General features: G+C 44.0%; 1 protein-coding gene across 5 annotated transcripts in view; it reads left to right on the top strand.

Annotated features, from left to right (window-relative positions):
- The first annotated feature begins 256 nt into the window (after window positions 1-256).
- LOC148038026 (lipid phosphate phosphatase 2-like) overlaps window positions 257-18,130 on the top strand; it is a 53,987-nt gene continuing 36,113 nt past the window's right edge. For 2 of the 5 annotated variants that reach the window (XR_015688876.1, XR_015688877.1), the window contains exon 1: window positions 257-481. Coding sequence is in view for 1 of the 5 variants with exons in the window: in XM_087668102.1 (XP_087524228.1) it covers window positions 418-481 (64 nt within the window). In the remaining 4 variants the exon portion in view is untranslated. Of the gene's footprint in view, window positions 482-514; window positions 649-3,681; window positions 4,146-18,130 lie in introns of those variants that run through there. The other 3 variants (XM_087668102.1, XM_087668110.1, XM_087668118.1) reach the window with 3 other exon arrangements.

Raw genomic sequence — 18,130 nt, forward strand, 5'->3', positions numbered from 1 at the left:
GGCGAAAACCGCAACCGGGCCAGAGCCACTCAAAACCGGTTGCTGGTTTCGGGGCGCGGGGGAGCGGCTACAGAAACAATTGAGTGCGTGATAGGCGGCATGGGAACAGCGGCGTCCGTAGAATAAAGGAATAAGTGGGGGGTTGGGGGGAGCGATAAAAGAAGACGCAGGTAAAACTCTCCCGTCGCTCGGCGTCACTGTCATTTTCAAAATGACCAGCTCCCCCTCCTTCCTATTAATCATGTTCCTCCTCCTATCCTGTTGCCTCTCTATTTCTCCTCCGCCTCCTTCGTCGTCGTCTTCCCCTTCGCTTTCTTCCCCTCGGAGGCCTCTTTTGACTGGTGGCCAAGTAACAACAGCGATCCGCCATTGCTATGACCTTTTGTTCCCCCTTTGCTCGCTCCGCCTTTTCAAGTCATGCGGAGTCGCTCTCTGCCGGGAGAGCATTATCATCATCAAGATCTTGAGACTCCTCCTCTGAGTAAGCGACCTCCTCTCTCTCCCGCGTGTCTGTGTGCGTGCGCGTGTCTCTCTCTCTACCGTGTGTGTGCGCGTCTCTCTCTCTCTCTCTCTCTGTGCGTGTGGAGTTCTAACTTCTAAGAAAACAAAAGCGTGCGACTCTGGTTCGATTTTCCAAGAAAACAGAAGGTATGCCTCTGGTTCGATTTCCAAGAAAAACAGAAGTGTATATCTCTAGACTCTGCTCTCGAACCCCCTCGCCCCCCTTCGGGTTCTCTCGTTCCGCTTTTATAACACCATATGGCATTCGCGCTTGAAGAGATTTAAGACACCTGCTATGCTTTGTGATGCTCGCTCCGGTGGAGCTGTCGGACTCCCGTCGAGATAGATTTGGCGATCTTTTGTGTCCAAGGCACGTAACATTGAAAATAACAACAGAGTAAATTCAGGGTGAGACTTTTGTATCCGAGGCACGGGACATCGAACGACATAGAGTAAATTCAAAGGAGATCCATTTCGTTCATGTAGCTGCAATCTCGGAAGACATCTGAGGTAAGCGACCGAAATTTTGTTCGTCTTCCCGATTCTCTACAAAGCACTGGCAAGCTGTGCCGTGCACTCGCCCTGGATCCCGGCGTTGACTTGCGACAGTTTTCGTCGATCAACTAAGGACAGTGATTGATCTCAGCAGGTTCAGGTTGAGTTGAATGAGGTTGCCCTTTGCCTGTATTCTCCTACAGTTGGCGTTTCCTGTTCTCTTACGTGACCCGCGCTCCTAATGACAGTGCTTCCTCAGCAACACATCGACTCAGCGGACAGTTTCTCGGCAACAGACGGAAGTGTCACTCCTTAGGTCGTCGGGTGTCTTCCATCCCCCTTCATCCCCATTCTTTCTTTAGTTTTGGAGTTCATGATGTTCCTCAAGCAACATCATTTCCAAACCCTTCAAGACGGACCTGATAAAGATGATGAATAATCAACAAAGCGATAGAAAGTGATACAATGGCAGCCTTGTATGTGGTACATTATGTACTTGCATTGAAGGCACGGGGAGCAAAGAAGACTGGAGTCTGGAAGAATGGAGACAAAATGACGGAGTCGGTAGTCATCCAAATGGTAGGACGTTCTAGTAACGTGCGTAAGACTCGTTGACCCTGACCAGTGTGCCAACTTCCACGTGTTTAGGGGCTCAAAATGAAAGTGGGCGGATAAGGATACGCAATGTCCCTTACTGAGTTATTATAGATGGGCTGGAGACGCCCATGATTGCCAAAGCCTCTCAAATCTTTGGTGTGCCTGAACTCCCAGGAATACAAATGAGAAAGGAGCGACGGCAATAGGAGAGCATTCTTGAAGTTTTCGGCAACATTGTCTAGCATAGAACAATGTGGAAGCTCAAGCTTTTGATTCAAGATTCTCTCTTGATCATAATGGTATTGAAGTCAATGTGCTTGTGGTGGTATGAACATAGTATCGGTCTCAACCAAACAACATCCACAGCTGCAGAGCAAGCGGCTTTGTATTCTACCTGCGTGAAAGGAAGAGTGACGTTAAGCTGTTGCTTTGCTACTCTGCGCTATAGTGCCTGAGTGAGGATTCGAGATTGTGATACCGTGTCTGAGACAAGTGGGCTAATAATTGCAGAAAGAATGAGTGAACTCTAAGAACGAATGAGTGCTGACGTTCTACATGAAAAAGGCAATACAACGATGAGGTCTTACGAAACGTTAAATGAGGAGTAGAACAAGGTACAAAGCCTCAGGTAAAAACGCCGGAGCAAGGCTGATGAGGGTCCGAAATAGAAGGCGGGAGAGATGGTCCGGGCTGTGCGGCGCTGAAGGCAGAGTCCGAAGATGCCACAAACAGCAGGATGGAGCAATGCCACTCGTAAGGATCCTGAAAGTGAGTAGCCAACCAGCACTCTAAGTTTGGGCAGCACCAAATTGTGAAATAGATCCTTGTTTGGATACCCATGAGAGGGAAACCTGTGTTTCGGCTGGGCTGCGTTTGCCTGTAGGAAGCTGTGTTGCAGGCTGCCTGAGCATGAATTAGTTGCCAGGCAGCAGGTTGCTGTTTTCTGTGTAGATAGAGCAGCGTAATGACAGCAGCAGCAACGGATGGCTGGATTAGCAGTCGTGATGACCTGGAGCAGTTGGAGAGGGCGGCGGTAGCAGCAGCAGCAGCAGCAGTTGTGTTTTGTCTGCAAAATTGGTCGTGGGAGCAATGGCCAATAGGTATTGATCGTACGGTGGGAAGCGACCGTCCATCTTGGCCCCTTTTGTAGAGTTTGGGCATGCATTTGTACTGCCGAACCTCAAAATTCAGGAATAACTTAATTCGCTCTTTTAAATCTGTTTTTAGGGAAAGTAATTAGTATAACCTTGGTCTCATTTAGCCTTGCTCAATACTTGATCCCAAGGCGAAGGAGAGACTTGTGGTGGATCTTCTCGTGTCTATGTTTTTGTTAGACACCCAGCGGCTCCCTAAATATTTCTGGGTCATAAAAACATGGAACGAGGGGGCAGGGATAGGGATGGGATGACATGCTTGTTTTGATCACGTGTTAATAAATCTTATAAGCTGTCGATAATGTGTTGGTGGGTATATGACGTGTGTATGTGAAATGAGGAGAGAGATGCCCTTGCAGGTTGCTGATGTTGTGACTTGTTTGCGACTGTCTTATAGGGCTGGGCGAATGATTGAACGCCCGCCTATTTCGTAAGCGGCTTGAACCACGTGGAACTCGGAAGAATGACCTTTTTTGTGGGCTTGCCAGCTTTTGGCTCCTCTTGGTCATGCATCTAGTTTGACCCACTCTCCTCTGTCTCATTTGTCTCCTGCGACATTGTCATAAATGCAATTGGTTGCGAAGGTGGAAGGGGTAGATCCTTGTGAAGCGAGGGCTGTGCCTTCTCAAGAGCACCGCTCGTCGACAAAGAACTTCCGGATGGACTCGTGCATCAGATGGCACTCTCAAGGATTACAATGTCCTTGCTAACTGTAACCTTTCTGGAATGTCGATTATAGAATTCAGAACGTGTACATAAGCTTTGCATTTGAAGACCCTAAAATGAGCTATAGACAGCGTTTCCCCAAAAGAAGCCTAAAAGGAATCATACTTGGAACAACCACGGTTGAGGAATACTTCGTGAATTGGCTACAGTTGTACTGGAGGATCCTGGTGTTGGGCGTTGACATGCTCAATCTGAATGCCAATGGATGCACAACACTGCCTATTTGCTCAGGGTGTAAACTCACCATCCTGACGTGCTCCACCATCCTCCTCCAATCAAAGCTCTCAAATGCCTTTTGACTTGAGCTTATAGAAAAAAGCCCCAACAGATCTGGTGATAGCAGCTATTATTTGGGCATATCATAGGTGCTCAGTTTTATACCACTTGTACGGCACTCTATGGTTGGTTGGAGAGTACGCCACTCGAGAGAGGGTGTGCTCACTGCTGCGTGCATTGCCATTTTGGCATGTCGATCGCACATCATTTGGCGTTTGTCGCGTGGGAAGTTGACCGATCTCTTCCGTGTCGTGCGTTCGATTAGCGTGGACACGCGGCAGTTTTGGCTCGGCGGCGTGCTGTGCAATGCGTGCCCTGTTCGTTGAGGTGCTACTGTCCTGACGTCGTGTTGCGCTGTGTTGGCAGGTTGACAAAGCCACGTAGCGACATGACAAGGTAGCGTTTGCGCTGAATATCAATGTCGATGTATGTGTTGCGTGCCACTTGTGCTTGTTGACTGGTGACCACGGCGTGACGGCGTGGGTTCATCGTCCGAGGCATCATGCTTTCGCACCTGACACACATCCATGTTCATTGGGCCGCGTGGACGTCTTTATTGCTTAGTTTGCATCTTTGAACTTTGAGCTCATTCACGTGTGGAGTCTTTCTCATTTGCAGTTGTTTCCATGGGACTGTTCCCTCTTTTGTTCAGTTAAGAGGGGGTATTTATATACAATTGTTGCCTTAAGTATTTGATTTGGGTGTGCGATTTTGTAATGGCTTGATATATGAGACTAAAATGATATTTTCTGCTTCTCTCCTATTGCAAGGTAATGTATATGATGGAGAGATTCATTGTCCAGACACACCTCGTGGAGCTTTGGGCACGTGCTTTGTTACTTCATATAACTTTTCAGTGTGTACGTTGGATTTCTCTGGCCTCTAGAGGTGTCTCTATGTCCATCACCATGGTTGTGGATGGATGACCATGCATGTGAAGGCAAAGAGATGTTATGCTGTAAGATACATACGACATTTTGCTGCTGCAAATGGTGGCAATGGTAGGTCTATGCATGGCCAACATGGAGTATCACACAATGGCCTCTATCTTGGTTCACTTAAGAGCTTACCAATGGCTCGAGTGAAGGGTTCTTGAGTCTAGTGATATTGCATTCACACCTCCCATTTCTCCCACCAGTGAGAGAGAGCATGCCCCGTGTGGTAGTGTTCACATTTACACTACATCTGGCGACTATAATTTTCTAATGTAGATGCTTATGCCCAAGCAAAAATATATGATGTGGATGTATTACTCGTAACTCTATGGAGGATATTGACATGGCAGGGTTTCGATGTCCTTTCCACATTGGGGGCACTTTAGGGCATGCTGATGCTTTAGGATTTAGGACTTTGGATTCATGGTTGACTTACAAGTGGATGGTACAATGGGTGAGGGAGGGTTTGGTCTTTCTTTTGTCTCTTCTCTCATCTTCGTGGGGAGCTATTGCTTCATTATTTATGATGCCTCACCAAGGTGCATTTAGTGGAGCGTATCCACTAGAATATCCATGGTGTAAAAAACGTACATGCTCACCAATGCTTTATGTAGATATATATATCTGTTACCCTTCAAACAAGGAATAAAAAGGCCATGCTTCTAAGAGAGAGAGGTCATATTGGACCATAATAAGGGATCACCATATATTAATAAGATCACATGCAATGGCCTATCGAGCAACTAAATCTAGGGTTTTCATTACCCCATAATTAAGTCTCTTTAAATGAGTCCTAAAAAGTGTATTAGTGCTAAATTACTATTATATATATGACAAATTCTTTTGCTTCTTTGGCGCGACTCGTATTTCTATGTGATTAATTGAGAGAGAGAGACAGAGAGAGAGGTGTTTACATGGTGGTTGCTTATTGGCGGTCTTTTCATAGGGGATATGTTGCATGCTCATAAGAACTCCTTTGGCCATTGTATCTTTTAGACTACATGAGATAAGACCTTGACACCCTTGTTAAGAAATACCCTTACACAAAAACATAAACAGAAACCGTACGACAAAGCACAGATTGATAAAAGAACATAGTTAGGGTTAGGGTAACTCAGAGACAATGAACACAGTGAATAAATGAAGTGATATAACTACTAAATAATACGATGCTCATGCAGCAAACACACTATGTAGTGAATGAATACTGAACCTCAGACTCCTGTATCTCAAGGGTCAGGGTAGGGGTAATGAGATGGAGAGTGTGTCGTACTCCGAACAGATTCTGAATCGCAGTAAGGCAGCCTTCGGATGTCGAACACTAGCAAACGCAGCAGTGAGAAGCTGGATTTGATGCAGACAGCAGTGAGGAGAGAGAAAGACTAAAAACACAGGCAAGAAAGACGTGACAGACTGTACTACAGCAGGTCTGCACAGGAACAACAGTCGCTTGACTGAAATTGGCTCCAAATTGTGTAAAGAGGGCTTGAAATCAGGCGTCAATTGATGGAGATAAGCAATGGACAGCTTTGGTTGAGATGTCCTCCGCAAACGGGGTGTGGGTAGCAAGTTGAAGCACTTGAAATCTGCAAAAACGAGATTAAGGGAAGAGTGGAAGGCTGCCTGCCAATTTATAGAAAATTAGGGTTCTAGATCCTCTCCCACTTAACTCTCTCGATCCGCTCCCCATTTTAGGGTTTTGGCTAAAATAAGCCTAAAATAAGCATATTTTGGGGCTTTTTAAGTGATTAAGTGCATTTCCTATCACAACACCTCCTCTCAGGCCCAAAACAGGGCTAGAAAAGTAGGCCAGCCTAAATTTTGAGTTACCCCAAGGCGTCCCACCCCAAAGTAGCCAGGGCATCGGACAAAGGGTGCTCGTCGGCTACCTAGTGGCCTACCAAGACTACAGAGGCGATGGTTATCTTACCAAGGGAGCCCAAGTGATCACCCCGGAGAGGCCAGGGCATCGAACCAAGAATGTAGGTCGCCTGTCCAAGGGCCTACCAAGTCCTACAAAGGCGGATGGATACAACAATGGACTGCGTTTGTTGTGTTTTTTTTTTTTTTTTGGGATTGAAAAAGGGTTTTGAAAATACATAAGAAATATAGGGAAAGCGGCCGATTAAGTGACAGATAAGAAAGAATAAAGAGAGTTTTAAACCCAAGTCATTCACAAAACTAGCAAGCCAATCCCTCACACTAACTAGGATAAGTGCCTAAGGATGATAAAAGTATGTGTGTGTGCTAATCAATGTGGTGAATATATGTAGAGGCAAAAAAGATGATTGTGGGCTTAGCAAGACGAGCAAAGCAAGCAAGCAAGGGTAGAGAAAGTGACTTTTAGGAAAACTGCCATGTGAGATGCCACGAATATGGTGGATCCTAGAGTCAACCACTCCAAAAGACCGAAGAGGGATAAATACGCACAGATGCCTGTTTACATGAACAGAATGCCAGTGCATGGGGTAATGCAAAGGGAGATACAAGAGGACATGCTCATGCAATATGCTATGCAACGGTGCCACTTGGACAGTGTCCTCGCAGGGGAATTATTCACTTGTCCAAGTGCCCTTTTACAATCATGTCATCCTGACAGTGCGGATGAAGTTACAAATGCCCATAATACAATACAAAAGAATAAATGAATGTATTGTCTCAAAAATGTAAGCACCATCACTGTTACTATCAAGACTAGAAGCCCCCCCTCTCAAACGGGAAGGGAAAGCAAGAGAGAAGCATCCTCTCCCCGTCAAGCTGAAGAAGTAGGGGAGGGTATATCCAAGCTGATCCTGGGTAGCAGGTACTGAAGAACCAGCTGGTTGATTGCTTTGGTCAAAATGTCTGCAAAATTATCTAATGAAGGCACAAACTCTAGGCGAATAGTGCCTAGCTCAACCTGCTCTTTGAAAAAGTGAAAGTGGACTCCCACATGCCGTGTCCGTGGTATGATGATTGGATTGCCCGCAAGGGCAATGGCACTTTGGTTGTCGCAGTAGTCAACTATGGAAGAGTCACATGGTAAATGAAGTGTTGCCAGTAGACTCCTCAGACAGATGGTCTCAACGGTGCCATCAAAGAGAGCTCGGTACTCAACCTCGGCCGTGGAAGCCGCCATCGTCTCCTGCTTAACGGTTGGACCAAGAAATGAGAGCCGTACCCAAGGTAAAGATGTAGCCGCCATGGAAACGCCGTGTCAGGATCTCCTGTCCAATTAGAATCAGTGTACCCTTTCAAACATAAACCAGAACCATATGTGAGGCCATAAGAAAAAGTACTCTGCAAATAATGCAACACACGAAGACATGTAGTCCAATGTGACATCCTAGGTATTATGAAATACTGACTGAGTATGCTAACTGAGTAAGCTAAATCTTCCAATGTTCAAGTCGCATTTCGGTCAATACTCTCGAGCTCCTTCTCCATGGCTGCTCGCCATTGAGGGTGCTGAAGAGCATCCTGCCATGTATCCGGCTTAGAATACGCTATGTAATCAGCTGTAAACAGTGACGCAAATGATGCCTGAGGAGCAAGCCACGGGCAGGTCTTCTAGGTCCCTCCGTAGTGGAATTTGGTGGTAGGATCCCTGAATCCCGCAAGGTTTGCTGGTACCAGTGAGGTAATAGCTCGGGCAAAGGGGAGCTAGGAACTGAAGAATCTGCATGAAGGTCAAGAGCGGGAAGTAGACCAGGCTCAATAGGCACGATCTCCGATGATGTGGAAGAAGGAATCGGATCGGAATTTGGTGTAGAAGATTGCACAATATCCCTCTTGTCAAAGATGACATCCCGCCTAACAATCAGCTTGTTTGTCCGAGGATCAAACAAACAATAGGCTTTCGCCTTAGAGAAATATCCCACAAAAATAAAAAGATTTGCATGGAGTGAGCTTTTCTATCTTGTCGTCAAGCGTGCATGTGTACGTACGATACCCAAAGACTCTAAAGTGGGAAATAACAGGCCGAGAGCTAGAGAATGCCTCATATGGGGCCTTTTGAGGAAGAGCCGTAGTTGGGCACCGATTAAGGATGTATATCGAAGTGTTAACAGTCTCGACCCAAAGGTGCTCAGGAAGCTCTACTGAGAACAGCATAGAGTGTGCCATTTCCATGACTATCCGGTTCCTATGCTCTACAACTCCATTTTGAGAAGGGGAGTTGATAGAGGTCAGCTGGCGAGAAATGCCATGTTGCTGTAGAAACTTGGAGAACTCGTGGAAGATAAACTCACCACCGCTATCACTCCTCATGCAACTGACACGGCGACTAGTCTGGTTATGAACTAGCAGCACCCAAGCAGAAAAGTATGTGAAAGCATCGATGAGGAAGTACACCTACAAGTATCTAGAATGATCATCCACTATAAAAAAGAAGTACAGTGTGCCATTCAAGGCAGCAGTGGATGTCGGCCTACAAACATCAACATGAATCAAAGCGGCGCCTTAGCTCTATGAGAGGATTGCTGAGAAAATGGGATACGATGCTGCTTCTCGAGCTGACAAACATTACAGACATCTCAAGCAAGCTTTAGGTGTGGAAGGCCCTCAACTAGCTCACAGCGTGACAACTCATAAAGTGAGTCATAACCAAGATGCCCTAAGTGAAAATGCCAAAGACGTCATTGTTCGTAGGCTCCCGAGAGATGGCTAAGGTTTGGAAGCTATGAAACACGGAGCCCTCGGCTGTTGGCTCGGTAAGAAAGTGTCAATGTGGTATAGGCCATTAGGCTTTGCCTCACCGCGAGCTATCACTAAACTAGTCAGAGAGTCAAGCATCTCGATTGTGGTTGCTGTAAAGAAAACCGCTCCTTCCAACCGGCAAAGTTGATGAACAGACAACAAGTTTACCCTAAGCTCAGGGACATCATATACATTGTCGAGTGTAGCCAGATCTGGACCCTTATTAGTGGCAAAATTGATGCAACCTTGTGCCTGAATCTTGACCGAGGAGTTGTTTCCTTCGCGGACCCGCCCAGCTGCAGGGGCTCGGGTATGGAAGATGTCCTCTATAGGAGTTATGTGATCTGTAGCTCCACTGTCCACAATCCAAATAGGAGTTGAAGTGCTTAGCTATGTCGAGTGGGCCTCTGCAGTAACCGTGTCGGGAGGCAACTCATAGATATGGACAAGATTTGCATCTGATGTCTCTATGGAGATGATGTGGGACTTTGCAGACCAGTTAGACAAGCCCTCTAGAGTTGAGAACGTTGTTGATTGAGATGGCTGTGTGGTGGTAGTGTGAGTTTGACCTTTAAACTGCCCCTTGCCATCAGCTTGCCTCTCCTGTAGAGGGGGTTGCCCAACTGAGTTGCGGGGGTTTGAGACTTAGGTTTTGGTTCTGTGCCTCTTGGCTTTGATTGACACTTGTCGTCAAAATGGCCAGCCTTTTGACAATGTTGACAATACCTATTCTTTTGAGGTACATTTTGCCACCACGGTTTGAGAGATTAGGATGTTCCTTGTGTTTCCCCAGATTAATTTACTTTTGATTTTGATTTTGATTTTGAGTGGAGGTTTGGTTTTGTTTTTCCTTCCCTTGTTGCTCTTTCTAAGAATGAGCAACAAGAGCCCCCTCTGAAGAGGAATTCATATGAAACTGATCGAACAACCGTGTGTAACGCAACGACTGACACTCAAATTCATAGAATGTAGGCATGGTAGGTTTTGAAATTATGCATTCCACAAAATTGAAGTATTTCCTAGGTAGTTTGTTTAGGAACAATGTGATCTGATCATCAGAGGACTTAGGAGTCCCCGTAGTGGAGAATCCAGCGAGGAGACGCCGAAACTAAGCTAACTTGACTTTCAAGTCGTCCCGGTTAGTGATTTTGAAAAGGCGAAGCTCATGGTCAAGATTAATACGACGGGTCCTATCCCAAGCCGCATAGCGGTCAGTCAAGTGTGCCCATTGCTCTGACGCTAAGTCAAAATGATGAAGCTGAGAATGAAACTTAGGCATTAAGCCCTGTATCAGCTCGATAATAGCGAAGGCATTCCTAGCCTTCCATGAGTGGAGAGCCTTGTATGGAACAAGTGCGAGATCGGGTTGGGGTTCCAACCCCTGCATAAGATCCCATAGGTTCTTGGAGTCAAGGACATGTCTCATCAAGTTCGACCAAGTAGTAAAGTTTGACCTGTTAAAACGAGCCTTGTCATTAAATGCATGCTTGGCAGAATACGAGCTAGAACCATGAGGTGTCGAGTAGGTAGAGTAAGATGGATGTGGGGCATAAGATTGTGAAGGGTAAGATGGAATTAATGTATACCTTCATTTAGGAGATTTTCTTGAAGGGCAATCCAAGCTCCTCAATCTTCTTTCGTCTATAAGCTATGATCAGTTTATATTCTTCAGAGGTTAGCTTGCCTAGTTGTTCTTTCATGTAATTAGAAGCGTTATCCACCATGTTGAAACTTTGTGGAGCTAGTTGATCAGCCCACTCTTGCTCGGTTCTCGGCATAGTTGGTCTTGAAGACTGAATTGGTGTTGTTGTGTTTGAAGTCATTTGAACCTACTGTTGTTCTTGCTTCTTGTGTAGAGCTTTGTGTAGAGCTTTCCGATCAAAGGCCTAGGTTTCTCAGAGAATACTAGGCTCTGATACCATGTTAAGAAATACCCTAACTTACAAACATAAACAGAAACCGTACGACAAAGCACAGATTGATAAAAGAACACTCTTAGGGTTAGGGTAACTCAGAGACAATGAACACAGTGAATAAATGAAGTGATATAACTACTGAATAATACGATGCTCATGCAGCAAACACACTATGCAGTGAATGAATACTGAACATCGGACTCCTGTATCTTAAGGATTAGGGTAGGGAAAATGAGCTGGAGAGTGTATTGTACAAACGGATCTCGAATTGCAGCAAGGTAGCCTTTGGATGTTGAACACCAGCAAACGCAGCAGTGAGAAGCTGGATCTGATGCAGGCAACAGTGAGGAGAGAGAAATACTAAAAATGCAGGCAGGAAAGCCTACAGGTGAGAGAAGACTGAAAACGCAGGTAGGACAGCGTGCAGGAGAGAGAAAGACTGAAAACGTAGGCAGCAGGACTGTGATGATGTGGCAGGCTGTACTGCAGCAGGTCTGCACAGGAACAACAGTCACCCGACTGAATGAAATCAACTCCAAACTGCGTGAAGAGGGCAGGAAATCAGGTGCCAATTGATGGAGATAGCAATGGACAGCTTCGGTTGAGATGTTCTCCGCGAACGGGGTGTGGGCAGCAAGCTGAAGCACCTGAAATCTGCAAAAACGAGATTAAGGGAAGAGTGGAGGGCTGGCTGCCAATTTATAGAAAATTAGGGTTCTAGATCCTCTCCCACTTAACTCTCTTGATGTGCTCCCCATTTTAGGGTTTTGGCTAAAATAAGCATGTTTTGGGGCTGTTTAAGCACAACCACCACCTCATCTCTTGCCTTGTGAGAATTGACATGTGTGCCTGTATACGAAGGAGTGGGAATGTGACACTCACACTCCATTGTATGATTTCTTTGCACATGTTAGATAGAGTGGAGATTGGATCACATTCTATATGGTATCTTGTTATATGTTGGTTTTATTTCATTGGTCATTACCAATGGATTTCTTATGCCATTTCATTGCATCTCCTGCTCATTGTTTTATCATGTTGTACTATTCTTTTCTTTCATTTACTGCAATATTTTGATGAAATAGTAAAACCATTGGAATATATCACATGGAGTGATATGAAATCAATCTAAAGACAAATGATAAAGTTATGCTTTTCGAGAAGAGCTTTGGGATGTTGTGTGATAACTGTAGAATGCTCCATCTAGAATCTTAATGTTTCAATAATACGATATACTAATTGGTATCTTAAGATTTTATAGTGTACAATATGACAAAAGGATGTTTAGAAAAGAGAAGCTTGATTATTTTAGATGTTAGATAATAGAATACATGTTTAAAGCCAAAATAACAGTGCCATGTGTAAAATGAGTATAAGAGGGCAACAAATCAAAAACTTTATGGCATTTGCACCTGAAGTAGGTAAAAAAAGAGAAGTATAGGGCCTAGGCTGTATGATAATGGATGGAGAGGGAGGCATAGGGTGAGCTATCACTATCATCATTAATGTTATCTACATCGAAGTGCTGATGAGGAGAGTTCGAAGATGACTCCTTGGAGGTGGACAATGCAATCTCTCGGATTCATTCTCATGGATGAGGTTACAATTATGATCAAATGACAACTCCCTAGGTAATGGGATATCATTAGGGGTATGATTGCAACTACTAGAGCCGTTCCTACGGATGTCTATATACCACTTTTTGTTGATATTGAAGGGTGTCCAATGATCAAGCCCTTGCCATCACCTACCCAAACTCCTTGACCGTGTCTACATTCAGTTTGAGTGTCACGAGTGTTGGCTTCTATCAGCTCTCTATGTAACTCAATGAAAATCATCTCCTCATCCTTATCAAGTTTTTGATATACACTACGAAGCAGTTGGCCATCAACTTGAAGGTGCCAAAAGTTTTGATGTTAGCAAAGGGTAAGAGTATTGACATTGACATGCACATGTTGCAAACATGAAGTTTAAAAAAGTGAACATAAGTCTTGATTCTTACTTGCTTAAGCCTATGCATATTGAGAGCTTCGCTTGTGTCAAACATGAAGTTAAAAAAGTGAACATAAGTCTTGATTCTTACTTGCTTAAGCTCATGCATATCGAGAGCTTCACTTGTGTCAAACACAAGTTGGTGCAGCAATAAATTGGCGTCTCTATTTGCCGTATGCTTTGTATAAATGAGAGAATAGGTGCTCCAATTACTCTAACATGCACATGGAAGAGTAATTGTGGGCTAAGACTTTCATGGCTATGTGTTGTAAATCTTGCCACCAAAAGTGAGGCTTCACAAGTGAATGCTTCCTCTAGGAGTATAGATACAATACAAAGCATGTAAGCAAGTTGTGCAATAGGAGCGTTATGTCATTCATAATGGCTGATGAGTTGTAGGCTGGTACATCAACACTGCAAATCCATGGATACAATACAAAGCGTGTACGCAAGTTGGTTCAATAGGAGCTCTTTGTCCTTTATAATGGTTTGCGACTTGTAGGTTGCCACACCAATGCTGCAAAACCATAGATGGGCCCTTGCATACATCCATCTCCATCTCCTCTTAGCTATGTCAATGGTACATGCCTATTGCAACTCTATAATGACTATGCAAGCCTGCACTTCTACGAATGCTGCTGTGAAGAAGCGGACAAGAAGGCGTGTAGTGAAAAATTTTCTTCCATCGTTGTTGTTTAAGGATATTGAAGGAGGGATGTGTTAGCAAAGTATATCTCATGGGTCTATGAGTCTAAACAGTCATGTGCATCCCTATTTTTATGCCAAAGTTTATTTGAGGTAGCCGACTTGTATTTTTGGGCGCTACTTTTGCTGGCCGACTCATCGTCCTATTCCTATCTGGCATTATTTTAGCCAATTTATAGGCTGCCCCTCCCATTGTCAGTGAGTTGTCAGATAAGATGAACATCCTTCAGCATAACTGCTTCTGGGTGGAGAGAGGGAAGGGAGACTGTGCACACAGCCGGTGACAGTGTGCCTGAGCCTTTGTACTGTTCTTGAACCTTGAATGGATTCCGTTTCCCAAGCATATTCTCTTTGTGTTCTCTTGTTCTTTGCAGTGTTCTTTCTGTTTTTTGTGTTCTCGCACTCTATCACAGCAATGTTTGTTTGCTTCCATTGCTGCACACTTTTCTGATGTGGTATTAGAGCTTGTTCCTCTGGGTGTTAGTGCTGGCTGCTGTTTTTTGACAGCTTTTTTCAAGTCCCTTTGTGCATAAACTGCTGCAATAGCTTGTGTTTTATGCTATCTACACCCTGGCAGGTCTAGGCACCTGAGTAGAGCACTGGGTGGCAATTTTGCAGCCCCAGCCAGCCTGCGTTTTGCTGTTCTCACCTGCATGTTCAAGTTTCAGCCTGGTCTTTGTAAAATTTGTTTGCATTTTGCTGATCCAGCCTGGATGTTGACTGATCTACTGCTGTTTTCACAAAATTGTGATGATTTGCTGGATAGTGAACTATTTTGTTATTTTGCAAACGTTTTCAATCCCCCTTTTTTTGCAGATCTGCTCTTTGGCCAAGTTTGTGTTTTTGGCTTGTTTTGATCATGTATCCTCTATGTTGCTTGAGTATGAGGCTTCTTGTTGTTTACAAGTGAGGCTACTATCTTTATATGGTGGTAAGTATGAAGCATTTGTAGCTTTAGAGTGCAGTAAGAAGCAAAAGAAGAAGAAGAAGACACGTTGTTATCATTATGGCAAGAAGGGGGATCTTTGAAAGGAACACAAGGGTGGCTTTGACTCAAGTCCTTTGGCAAAGGCGAAAGCCAAGGCTACAAAGGGCTCCTTGTTTGTGGTGAAGGCGAGGACCACCAAGGCCTCCTCTTTCACCCTCTAGTCCTAGTGGTGTTGTTATCCCTCATGAATCTCGTGTTAGAGATGGAGCATGAAATGGTGGTGGTGATAGGGCATTCTAGCCTCATTGATATGTAGGTGTAGTGGATCTAGATTAGGCTTTCGACATGTGCTTTTTGAAGTTTGACAATTTGAAATCTTGGAGTTGGGATTGACATTCCTGTTCATGATGGGTTGTTTTGCTTGATAGAGTGGTGTTTGCTCCTAGTTCGAGCTCACATGAGGAGACATGTTGGCAGTTTGGCCAATGGTGGGGAATCCATGGTCATGTACCTTATTGCAAGGCATTGGTGACAAGCATTGGGATACTACTATTTATAATTTTTGTGATCAAGGATTTGTGTCATCGACATTGACATTAATGACTATTTGAGCTATCTTGGTTTGGTATAAAACTAGAAATCCACAAAACTGCACACCCATGAGATGTACCGTGCAAGAACCCTCTCTCAAATCAGGGGTGATTAGTACAATAAAATATATGTTAATAATGACACATCATAGTACATACAACAATGACAAACAGATAGTACCATGTATACTAAGGCAATGTGTGTGCAAGCCACCACCAAGATACCTTGAATAGATACTAATGTCAATGCCAATTGTACCAATCACTGATCACTGAAAATTATAAATAGTAATATCCCCACACGTGTAACCCATGCCCTGCAGTAGTGTACGTGACCATGGATTTCTCACCTTCATCCAAATTGCCAAAGTATCCCCTCATATCAGGTCAAACAAGGAGCAAAGACCACTTTGCTTATCATGGATATGAATGTTGATCATAGCTCCAGGATTTCAAATGGTTGGACTTCAATAAATGTATGTCAAAAGCCCATTCTAGATCCACTACGATTGCATATCGATGAGGCTAGGATGCCCCACCACCACCACCCTCTCACACTCTCTAACATTGGAGAGTCACGAGGGATGATAACACGAGGACTAGAAGGTAGAAGAGGAGGCCTTATCGGAGTTTGCCTTCATCACAAACAAGGAGCCCTTTGTAGCCTTGGCTTTTACCTTTGGACTTGAGTTGGAGTCAAAGTTTGAAGACGAGGACGATGATGACTTGTCAGAGGAGTCCTTTGTTAGTAGATTAGTCAGCTTAGGTGTGAGCTTGTGCTGTAGAGGTTGTGGCCTTTTTGTAGTATTTTTTGGGCATTATTTGGTGCCCTTTTTTAGGGTTGGGGAGCATTTAATGCTGGCCGACTGCATTTATTGCTCCCCCCATTTTATGCCTATATATTGCTGGGCTCCTCCTCCTCTTTAGGTACTTCAGCCATCATTTGTGGATTCTTCTAGGGAGAAAGGAGCCGGTGCCAGGGTGCCCACACAGCCAGTGACTCACTATTGTATGTTGCTGTCTCGTGTTCGATATGGATTCCGTTTCCTGAGCATACATCTGAGTTCTCATCTGTATTTGTGTTCATTCATTCTTTTTTCTCTTGTCTTGTGTTTCAGTAGTTTATTTCAGCATGTTGTTTATACTTTCATTGCTGCACCACTTTTGACATCCTTACCCTTCTTCTCCTTCAACTTCTGCAATTCTACTAGTTCCTTGCATTTCTTTGAGAGATGCCCCTTCTTGCCACAATGGTAACATAGTGCCTTCTGTCTTCTGCTTCTCACCTCTCTTTGAAGCTATAAATGCTTCTTGACCAAGGTGATGGGTGTGCAAGCCATGCTAGTTTTGTTAACCAATTGGTCATCCTATCTGCCATTAGTTTAGCATATTTATAGGCTGCCCCTCTCCCACTATTAGCAAATTATTAGATACACATTTTTCAGTATGATTGCTTCCAAGTAGAGGGAGAGAGACTATGCACATAGTTGGTGACTTAGTGTCTGAGCCTTTGTATTGTTTTTGAACCTTGATATATGGATTTCATTTCCCAAGCATATTCTCTTCAAGTTCTCATGTTCTTTGTGGCTTTAGTCTATTACAAAAATGTTTCTTTGCTTCCATTACTAACATTTTTAACAAGATGGCTCTCAATATTGATGCATGTGATCTGTATGTCGGCAAGTTGTTATCGTTTTCTAAGAAAGGCAACTGACCCTCTACTTGGGAGAGAGAAGATTGCCTTTCTAACTGTGCATGACGCTCCACCCTTTGCTTTTGTTGCATGTGAGCTAGACATGGGTATTGATCTGAAGCCACTAAGAGGCATCGATGAAAGATGGACCAATGTAGGAGGCTTCATTGTTGACGGGTATTGGTGACCATGGAACTATTGTAGATCTATTGACTCTCATCTTTGAGAGAATCTCATATGTGATGCTTTGAGGGATCTTTTTGCATAGACAATATAGACGTTAACGGTTGAATTTTGTAGCATAAAAGACCTTGGATATTAACATGTAACCTTGTTGGTCTAGAAGTTGTGCTATAGTAACCCACTGCCAATTGGCAAAATAGACGTTTATAGGGAAGGCTTCTTATGTGCTTGCCTCATGTATAGCTATTTAAATCAATATCTTTTGCATGTCATGTAGAAAGTTGACTAAAGATTACCTTTTCATCCCCTTGAGCTTGACGGCAATCGGTGGTTTTAGCTCATAACCATACATTAGCATAAACAAGCTATACCTAGTAGCCGAATGCCTCGTATTGTTACAAGCAAACCCAATCTGAGGAAGATAACACTCCCAATCAGATTGTTTGTGAAAGAAATATGCACATACCATATCATCTATGGTCTAATTTGTCCTCTCGACTTGTCCATCGGTTTTAGGATGTTTGAGGATGACACATACAATTCAATCTCCAATTTTTGGAAGACCATTTGCTGGAAATGGCCCATGACTTAGAATCATGATCATTAAATATTTCTTCAAGCAAACCGTATAATTTATGCAAATGCTCAACAAAGAACTAGCCAATTTGTGGCTTTAAGAATTGCTGTTGCCGAAATGAATCAATGGACTGATGACAATCCAAATTACATCATGATCTTGATTCATATGTAATAGTTTAACTA

The sequence above is a fragment of the Lygodium microphyllum genome, chromosome 3 (genome assembly GCF_053477565.2).
Source record: "Lygodium microphyllum isolate KBCC chromosome 3, Lygodium_microphyllum_v1.1.10, whole genome shotgun sequence".
Taxonomy (NCBI): Eukaryota; Viridiplantae; Streptophyta; class Polypodiopsida; order Schizaeales; family Lygodiaceae; genus Lygodium; species Lygodium microphyllum.